This window comes from Bos indicus, chromosome 5 (assembly GCF_029378745.1).
Source record: "Bos indicus isolate NIAB-ARS_2022 breed Sahiwal x Tharparkar chromosome 5, NIAB-ARS_B.indTharparkar_mat_pri_1.0, whole genome shotgun sequence".
NCBI lineage: Eukaryota > Metazoa > Chordata > Mammalia > Artiodactyla > Bovidae > Bos > Bos indicus.
The window spans coordinates 34432668-34454314 of record NC_091764.1 but is presented as its reverse complement, the minus strand read 5'-3'; the positions used below and the strand labels follow the sequence as shown (position 1 = coordinate 34454314).

Here is a 21647-nt window from a genome sequence, read left to right as displayed (position 1 = left end):
TATTTATTGCCCAGTTAGTAATAGATATTTATTTTATTTTTAAGTTTATTGAAAACATATCAAAAAATATTAACAAGATATGAGGGTAAATTAAAGTTGGTACTCTTTCAGTTGGGTGCACCTTGTTTAACTGAATATATTCAGGTAGTGTTGGCACAGTGGCTCTGCAACTTTATGGTGTATCAGAGTCACCCAGTGGGCTTGCATGCTGATTTCTTGGCTCCATACCCTGAGCTTATGATTCAGGTGAACTGGAGAATTTTCATTTCTAACAAGTTCCCATGAGATACTGATGCTTCAGGTCAGGGCACGATTACTTTGAGTACCACTAGGTTAGGAAAATTTTAGTAGTCTTCATTTCATGACCACAGTGTTTTTTGATAAAATGCTTTTTGTCATGTGCATGAATACATTTTTGTCAGTTGGCACTGGAGATTTACCTCATTCAATTATGGAAAAGGTCTGCCACATAACCTAACTGATTAAGTTAGTCTTTATTAATCAAGGGTATTTTGTCTCAATTTCTGTTATTTAGAAAAAAATTCAACTTTATTTTTCAGTCTAAGAAAATATGTTGATTTATGTTCCCATGAAATCTTCCTTATTTCAGAATTCTAAGATAGTTAAACTTGCCATGAACTTGTCATGTGAATGAAATAAGATGCCACTACCTTCAGTATTTCTTTAAAATATTCTATGTGCTTTACTTACTCAAGATTCTAACTTAAAAAGTAATACACTCTTTGGTAGTAGTTGAAAGATGGAGGCGGAAAGGACATTAAGCAGAAATTGTCATCACTTTATATTAATCATATATCTGAATTTAGAACACGCCAAAGGACCAGAATACCCAATTTTTAAGGCTGTACATTGCCCTTAACTATAATATGTAAAACACTGGGATAGACCTGAATCCTTACGCTAATACCTTGGTTTAAACACATTTTGTGGATACTAATGTTTCTACTTCTCCTGTTGGTGTTCCAGAGGTATTTATACAATCATCATCATAGCTAACATCTGTGTACCGCTCTTTATGTGCCAGGCATTGTTTTAAGGGACTTACATATTAACTTCTGTAATCCTCATAACCATCAGTGAGGTCAGTGTGCTGTTACTTTGCCCCATTTTATAGCCAGAAGGGTTAAGTAGCTTGCCCATGGTTACACAGCTGATGAGTGATGGAACTCCAGAGCCAGTCTATCTGGCTCCAGAGTCTTGCATTTAACCATATCTTACAGTGTTTAATAGAGTTAAGACTTTGTTCCAAAATGATTAAAGAGCAGTCATCAAAGAGGAGGTCTTGCTTTCATGCACAGCAGTTTTAGGAGGGAATATATACAAAACTTTGAAAATCTGGAAATTGATTCCTTCTAAAGTATAAGTTCCCTTTGTATTCTTTGGAATGTCTTCAGGTATCCTGAAGACAAGGATTCTCAGTTTGTAGCCACTTTCATAGTAATTATATATTTCTAGTTTATACTTTTAATTGTGGCTCTATTATTTTTCCTTATGCATTGTTTATAAAGTTTCTCATAATTTCAACATAGTTTGTAATATTTCCTGCAATTGTTTATTAATTGATTCAAATTTCAGTCAGAGTAGGGTATATTCTTAGAGTATACTTGATCAAGAAAAGAGAAATTTCTACATGTATTTAGGCCTTAGAAAGGCATTTTCTGTAACAGTCATCAAGTTAGGAGAAGAAAAAAGATAGGCTGGGGTTGCACAAGAAACATACCTTTGATTCTAATTATGATGTTCTGTTAAGAAGCAGAATATCACAGTATGTCCTCTGAAATGTGACAGACCTGAATTCAAAGTCAGCACTCCTAAAAGAAGGCTTTCCAGCTATACTCAGCTCTGCTGTCTCCATCATGTGTTCTTTGTTAATCTCGGAGCTTTAATTTTTTCATTTGCAAAATGGGGACAATTAAATTTAGAACTATATATAAGATTAAAACAAATCATGTAAATGTAAATGGTTTAATAGAGAAAAAGTATTTAAACGTGGCTGGCTGCTGTTAGCTGTATCCCAGTGGAAGCCTGGGGTCTCACCAGACAGGGCAGGATTGCTTCAGATCATTCACAGACTGGACTGACTGTGGGGCTCTTCTAGTTCCAGTAATTTAGAAATTTATGTTTTGTTTGAGGGTTCTGAGAAGCTTTGCTAACATGTCACCTGAAAAAAAAAGAAAGTACATTTTGTAGGTTTAAAAAGCATATATTATTAATAATGCTGATTCAATGGTGAAACAATATAATTTTTAATCTATAAATATGTAAGATTCCTATTTCATTATAAACTTACTGTAATATGATCACGTTTCTATTATCCCATGTTTTTCTTATTTTTATTAGTTCCAACATAGAAGTTGGCTATTTGTTCATTATATCTGGAAGTTTTATATATGCCACTTACAGAGTTAATATTAATATTTTAAATTCAAAAGTGAAATTATTTTTGATGCAATCTGCTTCTGTAACTAATCTGAGAGAGATGCTTATTTACTGATACATTGTGATGTGTGTCCTCGGGCTAATTGTTTTAATCAAGTTGAGTGTTAGTTTCTTTATGTATACCCACCTCACAGAAGAATTAAAAAGATATTAATAGTATAAAGTTAAAACTCAGTGTCTGAAAGTGGGAAAAACAGAGTTTATATTAGTGAAATAATCCATATTATTTGAATGATTGTGAGGTTAACAAAAAATAGTTCATATGAAGGATCTAAGACAGTGACTGGTATAATTAATATGTGTTCCAATATACGTTTCTTTCTCAAATTTCTATTATTTTCAATATGTTTATACACCTTTTTAAAAGGTATTCATTGTGAGTATTAACTGGTTCCATATCCATGAACTAAATATGGCCTGTAGTTTTAAAAAATGATGTAGCTAATGTATTTTTTTCTTTAGCTTCCAGAGCAGTTGTAGCACAGCATGTTGCTCCACCTCCAGGAATAGTGGAAATAGATAGTGAGAAGTTTGCTTGTCAGTGGTAAGTGGTTTATTTCTATTAAGGCTTTATCCTTGGGAAGAACAAAGCAAATGAGAAAAGGAAATTATTTCAGCAGTCATCCAGAATGTTTTACTCTGTATTTCTTTCTAGTTAGAATAGGATATCATTTATACAAGAAACAACAATATAAAATCACTTCACCTGTATTTTGAAATAGTTTGAAAGTAAAGTATCAGAATCTTCAGAATTAAAATAGTCTTTGATTAAAATTTCATTAAATTACACCACTTCTTTTCAAGCAAATTTGTGTTAAAAAAATTGTCATTGATTTTGTAGAAAATAAAGTTTGTTGTATTATAGAATTTGTTTTTCTTAATATTTTATTAAAACAATTGGACTGACTTCTTAGAACCAGATTTTGTTATTAAATGTCCCTTTTTTTTTTATCAAAAGCAAAATTTCTTGTTCATTGCTAGTTAATTTTTTCTTTTTGTGAGTAGTAAGAGGTAACTAATCAAATGATAGAATAACTAGTATGTCTACATTGAAATATCAATTTTAAATTTTTTTGAGAAGACTGACTGGTCACATCTCAGCCACTTCCTGAAAAAAAATAAATGTAGAATTGGTTAGATTTCATTTTTTCATGGCTAATTGCCTCTACATTGCTTATGAATTTCAACTTAAATTCTTTAGAAGATTAACAGATTGAAATGTAAGATCACTTTTCGGTGATGTATTACTTTAAAAAATTTCTTTCCCTTTTCCCCCATTCTCTAACATTTTTCTCCCATTCCATGTTCCTGTCACTTTATGTTCCATATTTTTGGTGCTTTCATATCTGTGTTCCTATGACACTTTTCTCTACTTTTCTTAAATCAGGTTTATGGTAATCTCTCTAATTTTTTGCTATTTCTTCATATTCTGTATTGTTAAACCTGACGCTTTATACTTGATAAATCTTCCAATGATATTTGAAAATATTTGTCTTCTATATTGAAACCAAACAGTTTTTTGTTTCTGGTCTATTTGAAAACTCGATACTCAAAGTTATGAAAGTTAGAAAAAATAAGTACTGCATCCACTGTAAAATGTGTGTGTGTTAGTTACAGACTTGGTCTTATAAATTCTTATTTCTGCCATTTCTAGGGAGGAGAAGAGAAGCATTTTAAATTATTTTATCATAATTATCATTTGATTCAGTTAATAGGAAACAGCTGTAGGTTAGCCTGTCTTGTATATATATATATATATAGTGAGTTCTAGAAAGAGTCCTTTATGGTTAACTAGGCCTCCAATCCTAACTTATAGCTGCAGTCACTCTATAACAAAGACAAACTGAAGTTTGAATTACTTTGTAATTAATTAGGAATAGAGTCTCTGAGGTGGGGAAGGGGAGTGTGCAGCATGAGAAGTATCATTGTTTTAAGAAGTAGTTAAATGTTTTAGGAGAGTTTTTTTCTGAAGAAATTTTATTCAAGAGCAACAAAAGTTTAGTTGTTTTTCCTTCATTTTTCACATCACCAATAACTCATAATTGGGAGCTTCTGTTATATTTTGAGTATTCACTGAATAAAATTAATGTGTTGTAGAATATTTATTGCCAGCATACCATCTCTGCTGATGTATTCACATATATTTGTGAATATTGGTTTTTATATTTGTGGATAATGATATTTTATACTAAAATAAGAATGATTAAGGAATCTCTTTTTATTTGATTTAGTCTACCTAAATCCTAGCATATATTTTGCAAATAGCATGAGATAGTGAAATTTGATCAATAAGATATGATTATTAATTTATAACACATTGCCTTCAAATGGTTAAGTATAGATTCTATAGTATATTGCATAATGCCATGTATTTTTTTTTATTTCCTCTTTTAGGCTAAATGCTCATTTTGAAGTAAATCCAGATTGTTCTGTCTCTCGAGCAGAAATGTATTCTGAGTACCTATCAACTTGCAGTAAATTGGCTCGTGGTGGAATCCTAACATCAACTGGATTTTATAAATGTCTTAGGTAGGATTTATATTTCTTTAATTTACATACCCCTTCCTCTGTTGAGAACATAACAACTATCTGTGCTGTGTTTAGTTACTCAGTCGTGTCCAACTCTTGGGAACCCTATGGACTGTAAGCCTGCCAGGCTCCTCTGTCCATGGGGATTCTCCAGGCAAGAATACTGGAGTGGGTTGCCATGCCCTCCTGCAGGGAATCTTCCCAACCGAGGGATTGAATCTAGGTCTTCTGCATTGCAGGCAGATTCTCTACTGTCTGAGCCACCAAGGAAGCCCAAGAATACTGGAGTGGGTAGACTATCCCTTCTCAAGGGGAACTTTTGACCCAGGTTTTGAACTGGGGTCTCTGGCATTGCAGGTGGATTCTTTACCAGCTGAGCTACCTAGGAAGATGTACCAACTATCTACCTAGTCTTGAATATCTCCACTACTTAAAGTTTTGTATGGTTAGATTGTAATGTGGTGGAAGTTTAAATTGAAGGGAATTTTGATATCAAACATGGTGTTTGTGTTTAAACATTCTGAGGTTTATCAAAGAAAGAAAAGAGAGAAATTAAGTGTATGTTTTTCCTGCTGTTTATATGTGTTAAAGACATAGTGTTTGCCCTTTAAAATCTTGAATAATAGTCTGTGACTGAACTCTGTCTTCAAACATCATGACTTTTTGATATTTTGCAAAGTTCATAAACTAGGCATTGACTTGATGTAGCTTTTTTATTAATTACATATGTAGTAGAATTGTTTTAAACCCTACAATGTTAATAATAATTATTTTTGAAATTGGAGAATTGATCTTTTACATTAATATTTAATTCTTTGTTTCCCATCCTTGTAGAATATATGATTCATACTGGTTCATATATAAGTAGCAGTGAATATACTGTTGCTGTTCGTGTAAACATTGTTAGAATTTAGTGTTTTTTGTTAATGTGCTAGTTATTAAAATTGAATGTGTGTGTACTTTACAGAACAGTCTTTCCAAATCATACAGTGAAGAGAGTGGAGGATTCCAGTAACAATGGGCAGGCGCATATTCATGTAGTAGGAGTAAAACGTAGGGCTATCCCACTTCCCATTCAGATGTACTATCAGCAGCAACCTGTTTCTACTCCCGTTGTTCGTGTTGATTCTGTACCTGATGTGTCTCCAAGTCCTTCACCCGCAGGTATTTTTATTGTGATTAAATATTACCAATTTAATAAGGCTAAATGAAAACATGTATTATATGCATTCAAGATGTATAACTTGTCCTTGTTTTTCAGTAGCATTTTATTGTTCTATTATTTTATCATATAGTGCAAAGTTGTTAATTTCTTAAAACTGTTTTCTCTTGAAATTAAGTAAAATAATTTCTGCATGCTGCTTTTCAGTCATTTCACTGTGAATTTTAACTTTTCCTCATAATTTCAGGAATCCCTCATGGACCACAAACTGTAGGAAACCATTTTCAGAGGACTCCTGTTACCAACCAGTCTTCAAGTTTGACTGCAACACAAATGTCTTTTCCAGTACAAGGTGTTCATACTGTGGCACAGACTGTTTCAAGAATTCCACCAAATCCTTCGGTTCATACCCACCAGCAGCAAAATGCTCCGGTGACCGTCATTCAAAATAAAGCTCCGATTCCTTGTGAAGTCGTTAAGGCTACAGTAATCCAGAACTCTATACCCCAGACAGCAGTTCCTGTTAGTATTGCTGTGGGAGGAGGAGCTGCACAGAGTTCTGTGGTTCAGAATCATAGTACAGGGCCACAGCCTGTTACAGTTGTAAATTCCCAGATGCTTCACCATCCATCAGTAATTCCACAGCAGTCTCCATTACACACAGTGGTACCGGGGCAGATACCTTCTGGCACTCCTGTTACAGTGATTCAGCAAGCTGTCCCACAGAGTCATATATTTGGCAGAGTTCAGAACATACCAGCATGTACTTCTACAGTTTCACAGGGTCAACAGTTAATCACCACATCACCCCAACCTGTACAAACTTCATCTCAGCAAACATCAGCTGGTAGCCAGCCACAGGACACTGTTATCATAGCACCCCCACAGTATGTAACGACTTCTACATCCAATATTGTCTCAGCAACTTCAGTACAGAATTTTCAGGTAGCTACAGGACAAATGGTTACCATTGCTGGTGTCCCAAGTCCACAACCCTCAAGGGTAGGGTTTCAAAACATTGCACCAAAACCTCTCCCTTCTCAGCAAGTTTCATCAACAGTGGTACAACAGCCTATTCAACAGCCACAGCAGCCAACCCAACAAAGTGTAGTGATTGTAAGCCAGCCAGCTCAACAAGGTCAAACTTATGCACCAGCCATTCACCAAATTGTTCTTGCTAATCCAGCAGCTCTTCCAGCTGGCCAGGCAGTTCAGCTAACTGGACAACCAAACATTACTCCATCTTCCTCACCATCACCTGTCCCACCTACTACTAACCAGGTCCCTACTGCCATGTCATCTTCTTCCACACCTCAACCACAGGGACCGCCTCCTACTGTCAGTCAAATGCTGTCTGTGAAAAGGCAGCAACAGCAGCAGCATTCACCAGCACCTCCACAACAGGTACAAGTACAAGTTCAGCAGCCACAACAAGTACAGATGCAAGTTCAACCACAGCAAACAAATGCAGGAGTTGGTCAGCCTGCTTCTGGTGAGTCGAGTCTGATAAAACAGTTGCTGCTTCCAAAGCGTGGTCCTTCAACTCCCGGTGGTAAGCTTATTCTCCCAGCTCCACAGATTCCTCCCCCAAATAATGCAAGAGCTCCTAGTCCTCAGGTGGTGTACCAGGTGGCCAATAACCAAGCAGCAGGTTTTGGAGTGCAAGGGCAAACTCCAGCTCAGCAGCTATTGGTTGGGCAGCAAAATGTTCAGTTGGTCCAAAGTGCAATGCCACCCACTGGGGGAGTGCAAACCGTGCCCATCTCGAACTTACAAATATTGCCAGGCCCGCTGATCTCAAATAGCCCAGCAACCATTTTCCAAGGGACTTCTGGCAACCAGGTAACCATAACAGTTGTGCCAAATACAAGTTTTGCAACTGCAACTGTGAGTCAGGGAAATACAACTCAGCTCATTGCTCCAGCAGGAATTACCATGAGCGGGACCCAGGCAGGAGTTGGACTTCAGGTGCAAACGCTTCCAGCCACTCAAGCATCTCCAGCTGGACAATCATCTTGTACTACTGCTACTCCCCCATTCAAAGGTGATAAAATAATTTGCCAAAAGGAGGAGGAAGCAAAAGAAGCAACAGGTTTACATGTTCATGAACGTAAAATTGAAGTCATGGAGAACCCGTCCTGCAGACGAGGAACCACAAACACCAGCAATGGGGATACAAAGGAAAATGAAATGCAGGTGGGAAGTCTTCTAAATGGGAGAAAATACAGTGACTCAAGTCTACCTCCTTCAAACTCAGGGAAAATTCAAAGTGAGGCTAATCAGTGCTCACTAATCAGTAATGGGCCATCGTTAGAATTAGGTGAGAATGGAGCATCTGGAAAACAGAACTCAGAACAAATGGACATGCAGGATATTAAAAGTGATTTGAAAAAACCTCTAGTTAATGGAATCTGTGATTTTGATAAAGGAGATGGTTCTCATTTAAGCAAAAACATTCCAAATCACAAAACTTCCAATCATGTAGGAAATGGTGAGATATCTCCAATGGAACCACAAGGGACTTTAGATGCCACTCAGCAAGATACTGCCAAAGGTGATCAACTAGAAAGAACTTCTAATGGACCTATATTAACTTTGGGTGTTTCACCATCTGTGAGCAGTATACAGGAGGCCTCAAATGTGGCAACACAGCAGTTTAGTGGTACTGATTTGCCTAATGGACCTCTAGCTTCAAGTTTGAATTCAGATGTGCCTCAGCAACGCCCAAGTGTAGTTGTCTCACCACATTCTGCAACCTCTGTTATACAGGGGCATCAAATCGTAGCCGTTCCCCACTCAGGATCAAGAGTGTCCCATTCTCCTGCCCTGTTGTCTGACGTTCGGTCTACAAATGGCACAGCAGAATGCAAAACTGTAAAGAGGCCAGCAGAGGATAATGATAGGGAAACAGTCACAGGAATTCCAAATAAAGTGGGGGTTAGAATTGTTACAATCAGTGACCCCAACAATGCTGGCTGCAGTGCAACGATGGTTGCGGTGCCAGCAGGAGCAGATCCAAGCACTGTAGCTAAAGTAGCAATAGAAAGTGCTGTTCAGCAGAAGCAGCAGCATCCACCAACATACGTACAGAATGTGGTCCCACAGGTGAGTCATTGTCCTGTCACATTTCTCTTAAAAAGTCCTGATGTGTAAATATGATTTTAGGGGGAAATGCACTGTTATTCCATGTTTTACCTTGAAAAGGTAATTGGGAGGACCTAGCAATGTACTCAGGAGAAGGCAATGGCACCCCACTCCAGTACGCTCGCCTGGAAAATCCGATGGACAGAGGAGCCTGGTGGGCTGCAGTCCATGGGGTCTCTAAGAGTTGGACACCACTGAGCGACTTCACTTCCACTTTTCACTTTCATGCATTGGAGAAGGAAATGGCAACCCACTCCAGTGCCCTTGCCTGAAGAATCCCAGGTATGGGGGAGCCTGGTGGGCTGCCGTCTGTGGGGTCGCACAGAGTGGGACACGACTGAAGCGACTTGGCAGCAGCAGCACCAGTGTACTCAAGCTGTCATGCTCTTTTATTTTTCTCTGTTCTTTGTAATATTGAACAATTTTCAGTTGTTAACTTAAACACATGGTTTAAAGCAGTGGTCTCCAACCTTTTGGGCACCAGGGACCTGTTTCATGGAAGACAATTTTTTTTCCATCCCTGAGGGTGGGGTGGGGGAAATGCGAAGGTTCAGGAGGTAATACCAATCATGGGAGCAGGTGACTCTTCCCTTGCTAGCCTACCGCTCACCCCTGCTGTGCCACCTGATTCCTAACAGGCCACTGACAAGGGGTTGAGGACCCCTGGTTTAAAGCATTTTTCTATGTTGTTGTACACGCAAGGTAGAGCCAAGATAGAGAAGTACTTGTCATCTAACATTGTAGGGAGTATTTTTAAAATGTAACTTGGTCTTGTTTGGGAGAGGTTTGCTAAGAGTACACCAGAAGGGAATTTCTGTATTTGATTTTGACATGAGTGTATTTTTGAGGCTTCTTGCACAGTACTTTTGTAAAAAAGGTGAATTCCATAAGAATTTTATCAAGTGTGTTATTATCTTAGGTATTGAATTAGTTGCCTTTATTCTTTAAAAAGGTTTATTTCTTATAATTTCAATTTGTTTCAGCTATTCTGGTATTTAATATTTTGTGTCTCTTACTCCTTTGCTCTATTTATTCCCTTTTAAATATCTACTATCCCCTCTCTGCATGCCTCAGTAAATAAAAGTGTTTTCTAAAATCAGTGCTACTGAATTGAGGATCCAATCAGCCTATAAAGATTTTAAGGACAATCTTATATGCTGTTTCCTGGATTACTACTACTTCATTCTTTGTTTCCTAATTACTACACAGCCAGAACCTTCTGTGACTGTTGCCAACTCTGCTAGCACTCTTCTGTCTTGGGTTTTTTCTCTGTGCTTCTGATGATAATAGCAGATTGTGTTGGTATTGATACCAATCTAGATGACAAGAGAGAGGTGGGAGTAGGGAAGCAAAATGGAAGATGAGAAAGCAAAGAATCCCTTGCTTAGAACACCATTCACTAATGTGTGTCTTTCTTCATGTGAATGGGTAAAGCTGGACAGTACTGCTCTGGGAGCATAATGACTTTTTAAATTCATATTAGTATTGCTTAGGTCTATTTCAGGGTATCTAAATAGGTTGAGGATTCTTCAGTGTATATTATGTACATGGCAATAATTAATATGGAGTTTTTGTGGAAAATACCAAGTCATTTTTAGTCAAGCTTCAACAGGGTGAGTTTTTCACTTAAAAGCACACGAAAAATTCTTTTAATAATGCAATATCTAACATATACTAAGCATTCAGCATATTTTTTTTATATTTAACAATTTCCCAGTTTATCTTATGTGCTCCACTTTTTTTTAGATTCCCTTGTAATCCTAAAGAGTTATAGTAGACCAAGCCAGATTAGAGAAAACCTCTCTTACTATGAAATTGCTTCATCCACCCTTGTTTATTGCGTCCTTTAACCCTCCAGTGTGGTTATGTTCAACAATGATACCTAAATAACAAAAAACAAGCAATACTAGCTAACTCTAGGACCTGTGTTAGGAATTTTGCACTATTTTGTCATTTGATTCACAAAGAAACTCTATTAGGTAAACATTATAATTTCTATTTTAGAGAAGAGGCCTCACAATGCTAAATAACTTGCCCAAGGTAACCAACTAAAATGAGGTGGTGCAGGACAAATCTGGTGGGTCTGAAACCACAGCTCGTGCTCTTAGCCCATTTACCACTATTCTAAAAGATTTCTTTGTCAAATCCTAGATATTCCTTTTATATGTAACATTATTTTAATGACTAGCTTATAAGATATAAGTATCACTGAAAGATAATTTCAGGATCACAATGCTAGAATTTAACATATTGGACATATATACATCTAAATCAAGCCATAAAATTAATACATTTTCAGTTCAGTTCAGTCACTCGTTGTGTCCAACTCTTTGCGACCCCATGAACCACAGTATGCCAGGCCTCCCTGTCTATCACCAACTCCCAGAGTTCACCAAAACCCATGTCCATTGAGTTGGTGATGCTTACTCCTAATCTAAAAAATGTGTATAAATTTTATGTATTCTCCCCAAGAATGTAGTTTATTTCAAACAGCTATAGTCTTTATTTTTGAAGTTGGTATTTTGTTGGCACGTAGAAATGTAAAACTTTGCAAGGAAAAAGAGACATAGCATACATAGATGGTGTCTATAAGAATAAGAAACAAACAGAACAGGATATCTGTGTATAACTCTTAGCACAAGGCCCAATACACAGTCTGGTGCTCAGTAATGGTGCAAGTATGTTTTATCTTTGGTGGCTCAGACAGTAAAGAATATGCCTACAACAGAGGAGACCCGGGTTCAGTCCCTGCATCAAGATGATTCCCTGGAGAAGGGAATGGCAACCCACTCTAGTATTCTTGCCTGGAGAATCCCATGGACAGAGGAGCCTGGTGGGCTACAGTCCATAAAGTCACAAAGAATTGGACACGACTGAGCAATTAACACATAGGATAAAGTACCCATAAAGGCTAAAAAATTACCAAGCTGCTCAAGATGATATCATAAGTTTCCTTGGAAGGGAGACTGTTGGACCTTCCTAAGAGCTTGTTAATAAAAACCATTTCCACTGTTGCCCAGATTCTTTAAATTTCTTTATATAGTCTTAGAATTGCATTTTAGACCTTGGTTTAATACCATTTTATCCAGTATTTGATTTGGCACTTTAAACAGGTAGATGAAATAGAGGAATTTAAATGTGATTTTTTTTTTTTTAGCTATACTTTGTTATTTTATTGGAGAGGGCAATGGCACCCCACTCGAGTACTCTTGCCTGGAAAATCCCATGGACGGAGGAGCCTGGTAGGCTGCAGTCCACGGGATCGCTAAGAGTCGGACATGACTAAGCGACTTCACTCACCTTTGTTATTTTATACCATTTCAAGGGGTGGGGGATGTTAAGGAGGTACCTTTACACCAAGAAGGAACTTCTAGACTTGCAGAATGCTCAGGGCTGGAAAGACTGCAGGGAAATATCCCTGCTGAGAATGGCCAACAGGTAATCCTTCCTAATACCGTTGTTATTTAATATTTCTTTTCTCAGTTTTGTTCCTTCTCACTCCCACTAATTAGCTGTATTAATTTTACTACAGAAAAGATACTAGGAACACATAAAGGGGAAAGAAATATGAAACTAAATGCTATAACCATATATTTTGTACTTAAATGGTATTTAGCTAAGTATGAAATAACTGTACTTAACTTCAAGGTACATTTCTTTCTTTAAAACTACTTATTTTCAATCTGCCACAATATGGATACTGTTTCTGAGCCCTGCTCTTTTCCACTATTCATGAAATTGTATCTGCTGAAGGCATGGTACTAGGTTGGCATGTAAGATAATAAAAATGGAAAAAATTAATTATACTTAACTGAAGACTTGTCTTTTTCAGAAGCATTTAAAACACATGTTGAATATATCTGTATCTGTTCATCCTGTGATCTGATGTCATGCCCGATTCTTGTATATAAAAATAGTTTACTTAAGGATGTACTTACTTAAGGTATTTTATAGATGCTGCTCCTTAGTTTTCTGTCCTTCATATATGAATCCTTTTTGAAATGGTGCTAACATTGAATGTGGGTATCTGCCTGGTCCCCTTGATTCTTTGATAAAGAGTTTGAAAAGTTACCCAACCTATCAGAAAGCATATCTGCAATCTCAGGGGAGCTATGTCTAGTCATAACCATAGAAGATCATTTTAGCAAGAGTCACAGGAATGTCATTTCAATTTTTTTTGAAGCATATTACTGCTCAGATTTGTAGACTAGTAGTGGAGAAGGCAATGGCACCCCACTCCAGTACTCTTGCCTGGAAAATCCCATGGGTGGACGAGCCTGGTAGGCTGCAGTCCATGGGGTCACAAAGAGTCGGACACGACTGAGCAACTTCACTTTCACTTTTCAGTCTCACGAATTGGAGATGGCAATGGCAACCCACTCCAGTGTTCTTGCCTGGAGAATCCCAGGGACGGAGGAGCCTGGTGGGCTGCCGTCTATGGGGTCGCACAGAGTCGGACACGGCTGAAGCGACGCAGCAGCAGCAGCAGCAGCAGCAGCAGCAGCAGCAGCAGTGAAAGTGAAAGAAAGTGAAGTCTCTCATTCGTGTTCAACTCTTTGCAACCCCATGGACTGCAGCCTACCAGGTTCCTCCATCCATGGGATTTTCCAGGCAAGAGTACTGGAGTGGGGTGCCATTGCCTTCTCCAGGAGATCTTCCCGACCCAGGGATTGAAGCCGGGTCTCCCACAGGGTAGGCAGACGCTTTACCATCTGAGCCACCAGGGAAGCTAGTAGTACATTGTAATAATTAAGAAAATCATTAGCACTAAATGATTTTTTCGTTTACACTTCAATGTGTTCTATTTATAAGATAGACTTTGTATGTGTTGATTGTCTAGTTATACTTAATAAGAGGACTTGGATAGGTTATGAAAATGAGGCAATATTAGAGCAGAAAGAACCTTAGATATTAGCTTGTCCATAACCCTTTTTAAAGAGTTGAATTAACTTTCCCACACTCACAAGGATCTCTTTTCCAGTGATTATCTTAATTCTGTTCTGTAAAGATGTGTATTTTGTTTAGACTAAGTGTAACCTCTTTAATACCACATTTAGAATAAATTTTGTTCTTGTTCCTTACAAGCATTTAAAAGTATCTCTACTTACTTTTTAGAGTGTATTTTCCTAATTCTTTCAATTAGACCTTAGGTGTTATAATGCCTGATTTAGTCTTCATAATATATAAGTGTTTAAGAACTTCAAATCCCAAGTCTTATATCAGAAAATTTTTAACATCAGTACAGTCTAGAAGTTTCAGCCACAGTTTACTCTTGAAAAGATGTTAAAGGAAGGCAAGATTATAATTTCTTATTTTAACAAAAGGAAATATCTTTGCCAAAAGTAAAACTGCTACATTAACGTTTTAGATAATTTTACATTAAAAAAGGAATCACAGAATTATTTCATATTCTTTGTTTAATTTTACTTTTCTGGTCACACAGTACTACAGAGGTACTAAAATACGAAAAGTTAGTTCTTCAGTAGAGCAGAACAAAGAATAGTATTGAACAATATTCCTCAGGAGTGATCATTCCAAAAACATGATTTTGAGACCACTTTTACATTTATATTTAAGTTAGGGTTATGGTTAATGATCAGGCACTTTTATATCCTAAAAGAAATATATTTTGCATTTTATGTAAAAGACCTAGTTCTTAAAACATAGTTTAAGTAGTACTTTAAAAAACATACAATACAGTGTAAACAAACTATTAAAAATTAGTTTTGTTAAAAGAAATATGTAATTTTCTAATATAGGAAAAAATAAAAAATACTACTTCCAGTTCAGTTCACTCAGTTGTGTCCTACTCTTTGTGACCCCATGGACTGCAGCATGCCAGGCTTCTTTGTCCATCACCAACTCTCGGAGTTCACTCAACCTCACGTCCATTGAGTTGGTGATGCCATCCAACCATCTCATCCTCTGTCATCCCCTTCTCCTCCTGCCTTCAATTCCCAGCATCAGAGTCTTTTCCAATGAGTCAGTTCTTCACATCAGGCTGAAGTACTGGAGCTTCATCTTCAGCATCAGTCCTTCCAATGAATATTCAGGACCGATTTCCTTTAGTGTTGACTGGTTGGATCTCCTTGCAGTCCAAGGGATTCTGATCTTCTCCAACACCGCAGTTCAAAAGCATCAATGCTTTGGCGCTCAGCTTTCTTTATTTCAACTCTCACATCCATACATGACTACTGGAAAAACCATACCTTTGACTAGACGGACCTTTGTTGGCAAAGTAATGTCTCTGCTTTATAATGTGCTGTCTAGGTTGGTCATAGCTTTTCTTCCACGGAGCAAGCATCTTTTAATTTCATGGCTGCAGTCACCATCTGCAGTGATTTTGGATCCCAAGAAAATAAAGTCTCTCACTGTTTCCATTGTTTCCCCATCTATTTTCCGTGAAGTGATGGGACCAGGTGCCATGATCTTAGTTTTCTGAATGTTGAGTTTTAAGCCAACTCTTTTACTCTCATCAAGAGGCTCTTTAGTTCCTCTTCACTTTCTGCCGTAAGGGTGGTATCATCTGTGTTTCTGAGGTCATTGGTACTTCTCCCGGTAAAGTAAATATACTGCTTTATTCAAAGAAAATGCAAGTCTTGGAATTTTTCATTTGGTATTTTCTATAAGTAGTTTAATTCATTTTGTTTTATTGATATATTTAGCTCTGTTTTTTTGTTGTTATTTGTTTACTTTTTATTGTGAAAATTTTAGACATACACAAGAATAGAGGCTTACTGACCTTTACCCAACCTTATCCTTCACCCAGCTTTAAATAATGTTACCATTGCCTTTCTAGTTTCATCTCTTCTTCACCACTGTTTTTCCCCTGCAGTAAAGTAAGTCCCAAAGATTTTAAGTTACTAATAAATACTTCAGTATGTATTTATAAGTATTTATAATACCAAATCACACCTAACAAAAATAGTACTTTCTTAATATTGCATGACACTCAGTTTGTTCTTAGTCTTTAAAAATGTGTTTTATAAATTTTGTTTGAATTAAGATCCAGAGAACACCAGATGCAATGTGTAGACAATTTTCTGCACATTGCATTTGGTTAATATGTCTTTTATTCATTCTTAATTGAACAGTTTGGATTAACTTCAGTCATCCTTGCCACATCCTCATAAATCATTAACAGTTGGGGCTAAATACCCTATGATTCCCTGTTATTTAACTTTTGTGTATGACACCAGTTAAGAGTTCTACAATGAAGAACAAAATAGGATAAAGCTTTGTTAGCATATAAAAAAAAATAAACCTAATTTAAAAGTATATGACAAGCTAGTCAATAAAATACCTAGGGTAAATGGTAATAGTGTAGGGAACCAGAAAGTTCATTCTGAGGGAATTTGATAGCTCTGACAGATTTACCCTTCAGTTATAATTCTGAGATTATATTTCTGTCACTCTTCAATATTTGTGTTTGATTCAAACTGATCCTCTTGGTTACTCTTACTTACTGGAATTTCATGGAATTTTTTATGCAGTAGTTTCATTTCAAGGAAACAGTTTGACTTTTTTTTTTTTTTCCTGGTAAATAGATTTAGTCTAATGTTATTCTTCCCTTCCTTTCTCTCTGATCCTGACCCCTGTGTCTACTTTCTCACTGTTAGTTTTTATGAGTTTAAGAATTCACAGATAAATGATTGTCAGATTCTTGTTCCAGCTTTAACTACTGCCAGATAATTTAACTATTGCTAGATAATTAACTTTAACTATAGCTAAATAATTGCACTTACTGATCTGTTCTTGTCCCCAAAGTGAACTCATCATCTTTCCTCCAGAATATGGTTTCACTCTGTACTTCTCTATTAACATAAATAATAATAGTGAGTTGCCATTTATTGAGAATCTAGAGCTAGGCTCTTCATGTAGAGTTTCTGTAGTCTTCCTACCATCCCAGAAGTTAGATTTTATTACACTTTTCGGATGAGGGAATTGAGAATCAGAGATGTTTTGTAGTTTGCCCAGGGCCACATAGCTGGTTAAAAGGCAAATCGAAATTCTGAGTCCTGTTCTGTCAAGCTGGAAAGTCTTAACTTCTAGCCATTGATACCTGTACTGCCCTAAAATGCATGGTTTTCATGCGTGTATATATTTTCTTACTAATAATATTAGAAAATCGTAAGAATGAGACTCTATTATAAAAACAACTTCAGTCACATCTCAAAGTAAATTTTTTTCCTTAGAGCTTAGAACTCAAAAGTTCCTATGACTCCACGTTTCTAAGAACCTTCACTCTTGGCACTTTATTCTTTTCCTTTATTCACTTTTATGCTAGAGCCTTATCTGTTTCTGTTTTGTCTGTTTTTTTTAAAGTACTATAATTTTCCAATAAGAGGTTTTCAGCAATTTTTAGCTTAGTTTTGCTCCATTGTTTCCAATATCACTTTATAAATAAGCAAATACATTGAATATTTTCCCAGAGTTTGAATGTATTTCCTTTAAACAATACTTTGAAAATGGTATGCTAATCATGTCTGTGAGGAATTTAACATTTTTTCCTTTGTGCTATGTATGTTATGAAGGAAATCTGAGTTAACCTCAAAATGTATTGTTTCAAATTGTTTTAAGCTATGTTATAATTATTATGTGTTTTTCAGAGAGAAAAGGATGGGATATAACGGGAAAAATGTAGCTAATATTTAGAAAACTTATGCATACAATTAAAATCCTTTTCTTGTGTAATCCATCAAAATTTATAACAGAGCACCTTGAAAGATTGAAGTTGTTAGTTAAAATAGCTTTTCCTGCAAAGTAATATTTACAACATTCTACTTAAATGGTTATATCATTCTTAACATCTGAAATTCCCTTTGATTTTTACTATATATGGTTTTATGTTACTCATTACAATCTTAAAGGAGATATTATACAAAGAAATAATAATTTACAGTTGATTGTTTTTCTTTTGAAGAATATATGTTAGTAAATAAAATGGGTGCATTTATAATTTTTTCTCTGTGTAATCTATAGTTGTATTTCTACCCAATTTTATTAGTATAAAATCTTTAATCCTAAGTTCTGTGTCTTCTGTGACAGTAGCAATGCAGTCTTGCCTTTGTGATTCATATGAAATTAATTTGACTTCTTAAATATGTTTCTGAAATTAGTTATCCTCTTAAAGAGTATCCAAAAGATAATCATTAAAACTCCCAAGTGTGAATTTTATGTTGAAAGTGCATAACTATCACTGTAATCAAATTCACAAACCTGTTCTATATGAATGTTTTTCAGTGTCATTTCACAAACTGTGTGGTTTGTCTTTTTCACAGAACACTCCAATGACACCTTCACCAGCTGTTCAAATTCAGAGCCAGCCTAACAGTTCTCAGCCTTCTCCATTCAGTGCATCTAGTCAACATGGAGATCCAGTGAGAAAACCTGGGCACAACTTCATGTGTCTGTGGCAGTCTTGTAAAAAGTAAATGGCAGTTTTATTTGATATACATAAATGCTCTTTTTTCTGGAATGTCTTTGTATTTAAATTTCTACTTATGATTTCATGAAAATTTTCTTTTGAAATCACTAACTTTTTAGCAAAAATATTTCATGTTGAAAGTAATATTTATGCAGATCCAGTGTTATCTAAAGAAATTTATATAAATGTTGGAAAGAGCTTCATTGCCTTATGGTAGTTATCAGAGAATGTTTAATTATTAGATTTTAACAAAAGAAAATCAGCTAAGAATTTTATGTTATATTTGACTATGAAAAGAAATTTTTTTTGAAAAGAAGTTTTTTAAAGTGTCTTGCAATTAGTGGCAGCCATAGGATTTCTATATAACAGACACTTAAAGATATGTTAGGAAGAATGATTTGTCTTCAATTTAAGTTTGAGATGGACACACCATGAAAATTTTTAATGTTATATTATCTCACAGTTTAATAACTGATAAGTGGAATTGCATTTCTTAAACAAGGCTTTCTTAGACTTGAAGGAGAACTTGAGAATAATACTAAACTTGAGAGTAATACTGGTTAAACTAAAATCTCAGTTCCTTTAACAGTAGTCAGCTAAGAATCGTGGCCTTGTCCCTTTTAGAGCTCTAAGACTAAGGTGTACATAATATCCTTCATTTTTTTTTTTAGATATCAAGATTCTGTTTTACTTTTCCTAACTATAGCAGAAATTACTGTGTCCTATTAAAATTATATTTCCTATTCATAATTTTTCTGATATAGACATATTTCATATATAGATTTGTTCTAAGATTGTGGCTTTCAGTGTAGCCTAGGGATTATTGATAATATGCAGAATTTCTTTGGACAGTGTTTACCAAACTTTAAATCTCAACCCGTTAGTGGGGTATGAAATCATTTTGGCAAGTCTACCAGGAGGGTTTTGCTTGTTTTTCTTTTCAATGAAAAAGTGAATAAAATATCTCAGATTCCATTATGTTGCTAGGGGTAAGTATTGTTTTCATTTATATATGTATATAAGTATGTGTATCTAGACCATAGTGTAAAATCTGTCAAAAGGGTTTTTTAAAATTAGTGCTTTAGGTTTCCTCTCATTATTTCTTTCATTTATTTAATTTGATAACTTTTTAAATGTTTATGTTGTAAGTTAATTTGCAACTTTTTTCACTGATGTCAAATTCTATACTTTTTTTTTTTTTTTTAAGATTTTTGTTTTTATTTTTCATCGCAAAACAGTAGCTGATGGAGTAGGTACTCAGTTCATGCTATTTGTTCACTAAAACGTTTGGGACTAGCTTCTTTAGGTGAAGTGTTGAGAGTATTTCAACAAAAAAAATCACTGAAAGGGCTAATCAATCTAAATGCATGGCTGTTTTCCATCTTGTTAGTAAGATTGTTGTTCCAAAATTTGAATGGTATACCTCGTCTTTTTAAGTCTTTTCAGAAAAATACTCAACAAGACTTCTTAGACATGGTCAATTTTAAAGTCAATTTTAGATATACTGCATTGATAATTAGTTGAAGTGGATTCTTCAAATATTTATTGAGCACCCTCTAGAAGGGCTCATGTGTTAGGAGGTAGAGACATAAAGATCACTGTCAACTTTTAGGGAAGCACATGCAAAAAACAAATAAATGAGTTTAAATAAGTACTATAAAAAATAGTTCCTATGTTATAGCATTATTGGCAATATAATGAACAGAATGTAATGCTGGCATGGTTAGAAATGTTTCATTATAGACATTACTTTTGAGTTGGTTCTTAAAGTATGAGTAGGAGTTTGTCATGCAAAAACAATTTCATTCATAATAGCAAGTGCAGGGAATTATAGAAGGAACTATTTATGCCCAGGGAACTGTGAGAAGCTTAAGATATCAAGAGCATAAGGACATGAGGAGAGTAAAGGCTTTTATTACACTTGACCTTTTATATCTTCAGGGCTTCCCAGGTGGCTCAGTGGTAAAGAATCTGCCTGCAATGCAGGGGATGCAAGTTCAATCCCTGGGTCAGGAAGATCCCCTGGAGTAGGTAATAGCAACCCACTCCAGTATTCTTGCCTGGGAAATTCCATGGACTGAGGAGCCTGGTGGGCTAATGTCCATAGGGTTGCAAAAAAGTTGAACGTTGACTTAGCAACTAAACAACAACTTTATATCTGCGCTTGAAAGTTCCATCAAACAGGAATTAGAAATATTCTCCCAAAATTCCAGAAAGTTCCAAAAAGCAAAACATTGCCCAAGTGATGGCAACTATATACATAGTATTTACATTGTATTTACAGCTGTTTACATAGCATTTACATTGTATTAGGTATTATAAGTAGTCTAGAAATGATATAAAGTAGACAGGAAGATATTCTTAAGTTAAATGCAAATACTTCACCATTATATATAAAGGACTTAAGCATCTGCAGATCTGAGGGGAACCTGGAATCAATCCCCAATGGATACCAAGGGATGGCTGTTCATTTTTAGTTTAAATTCCAGGTGGAAAAATACATGTAGTGGCTATTGTCGCTAAATAACTATGCTCTGATTTCTTTAATATCTGATCAAAAATATTAATGAAGAATCTTCCTTGATTCATACAGATTTAGAACTAAAATTATGTCTTTTACCGATAAATTATTGTGAAATGCACTACTCACCCTTACATCACGCATGTTAGTAATTTCTTTTTTAATCTGCAGGCATGTATCTCTAAAAAATTAGGACACTACTCTTTAACCATAATTTATAACCCTGCAGAAAAATAACATTCAGTTCAGTTCAGTTAGGTCACTAGGTCATGTGCGACTCTTTGCGACCCCATGAACCATAGCACGCCAGGCCTCCCTGTCCACCAACTCCCGGAGTCCACACAAACCCATGTCCATTGAGTCAGTGATGCTATCCAACCATCTCATCCTCTGGCGTCCCCTTC

General features: G+C 35.9%; 1 protein-coding gene across 1 annotated transcript in view; it reads left to right on the top strand.

The window, feature by feature from the left end:
• The window catches only part of ARID2 (AT-rich interaction domain 2), a 208286-nt gene that overhangs the window by 144215 nt on the left and 42424 nt on the right, over positions 1 to 21647 (top strand). Inside the window, exons 12-16 of the mRNA XM_070788568.1 lie at positions 2923 to 3004; positions 4855 to 4989; positions 5957 to 6153; positions 6399 to 9256; positions 18577 to 18725. Of these exons, the coding sequence (XP_070644669.1) occupies positions 2923 to 3004; positions 4855 to 4989; positions 5957 to 6153; positions 6399 to 9256; positions 18577 to 18725 (3421 nt within the window). The remainder of the gene's footprint in view (positions 1 to 2922; positions 3005 to 4854; positions 4990 to 5956; positions 6154 to 6398; positions 9257 to 18576; positions 18726 to 21647) is intronic.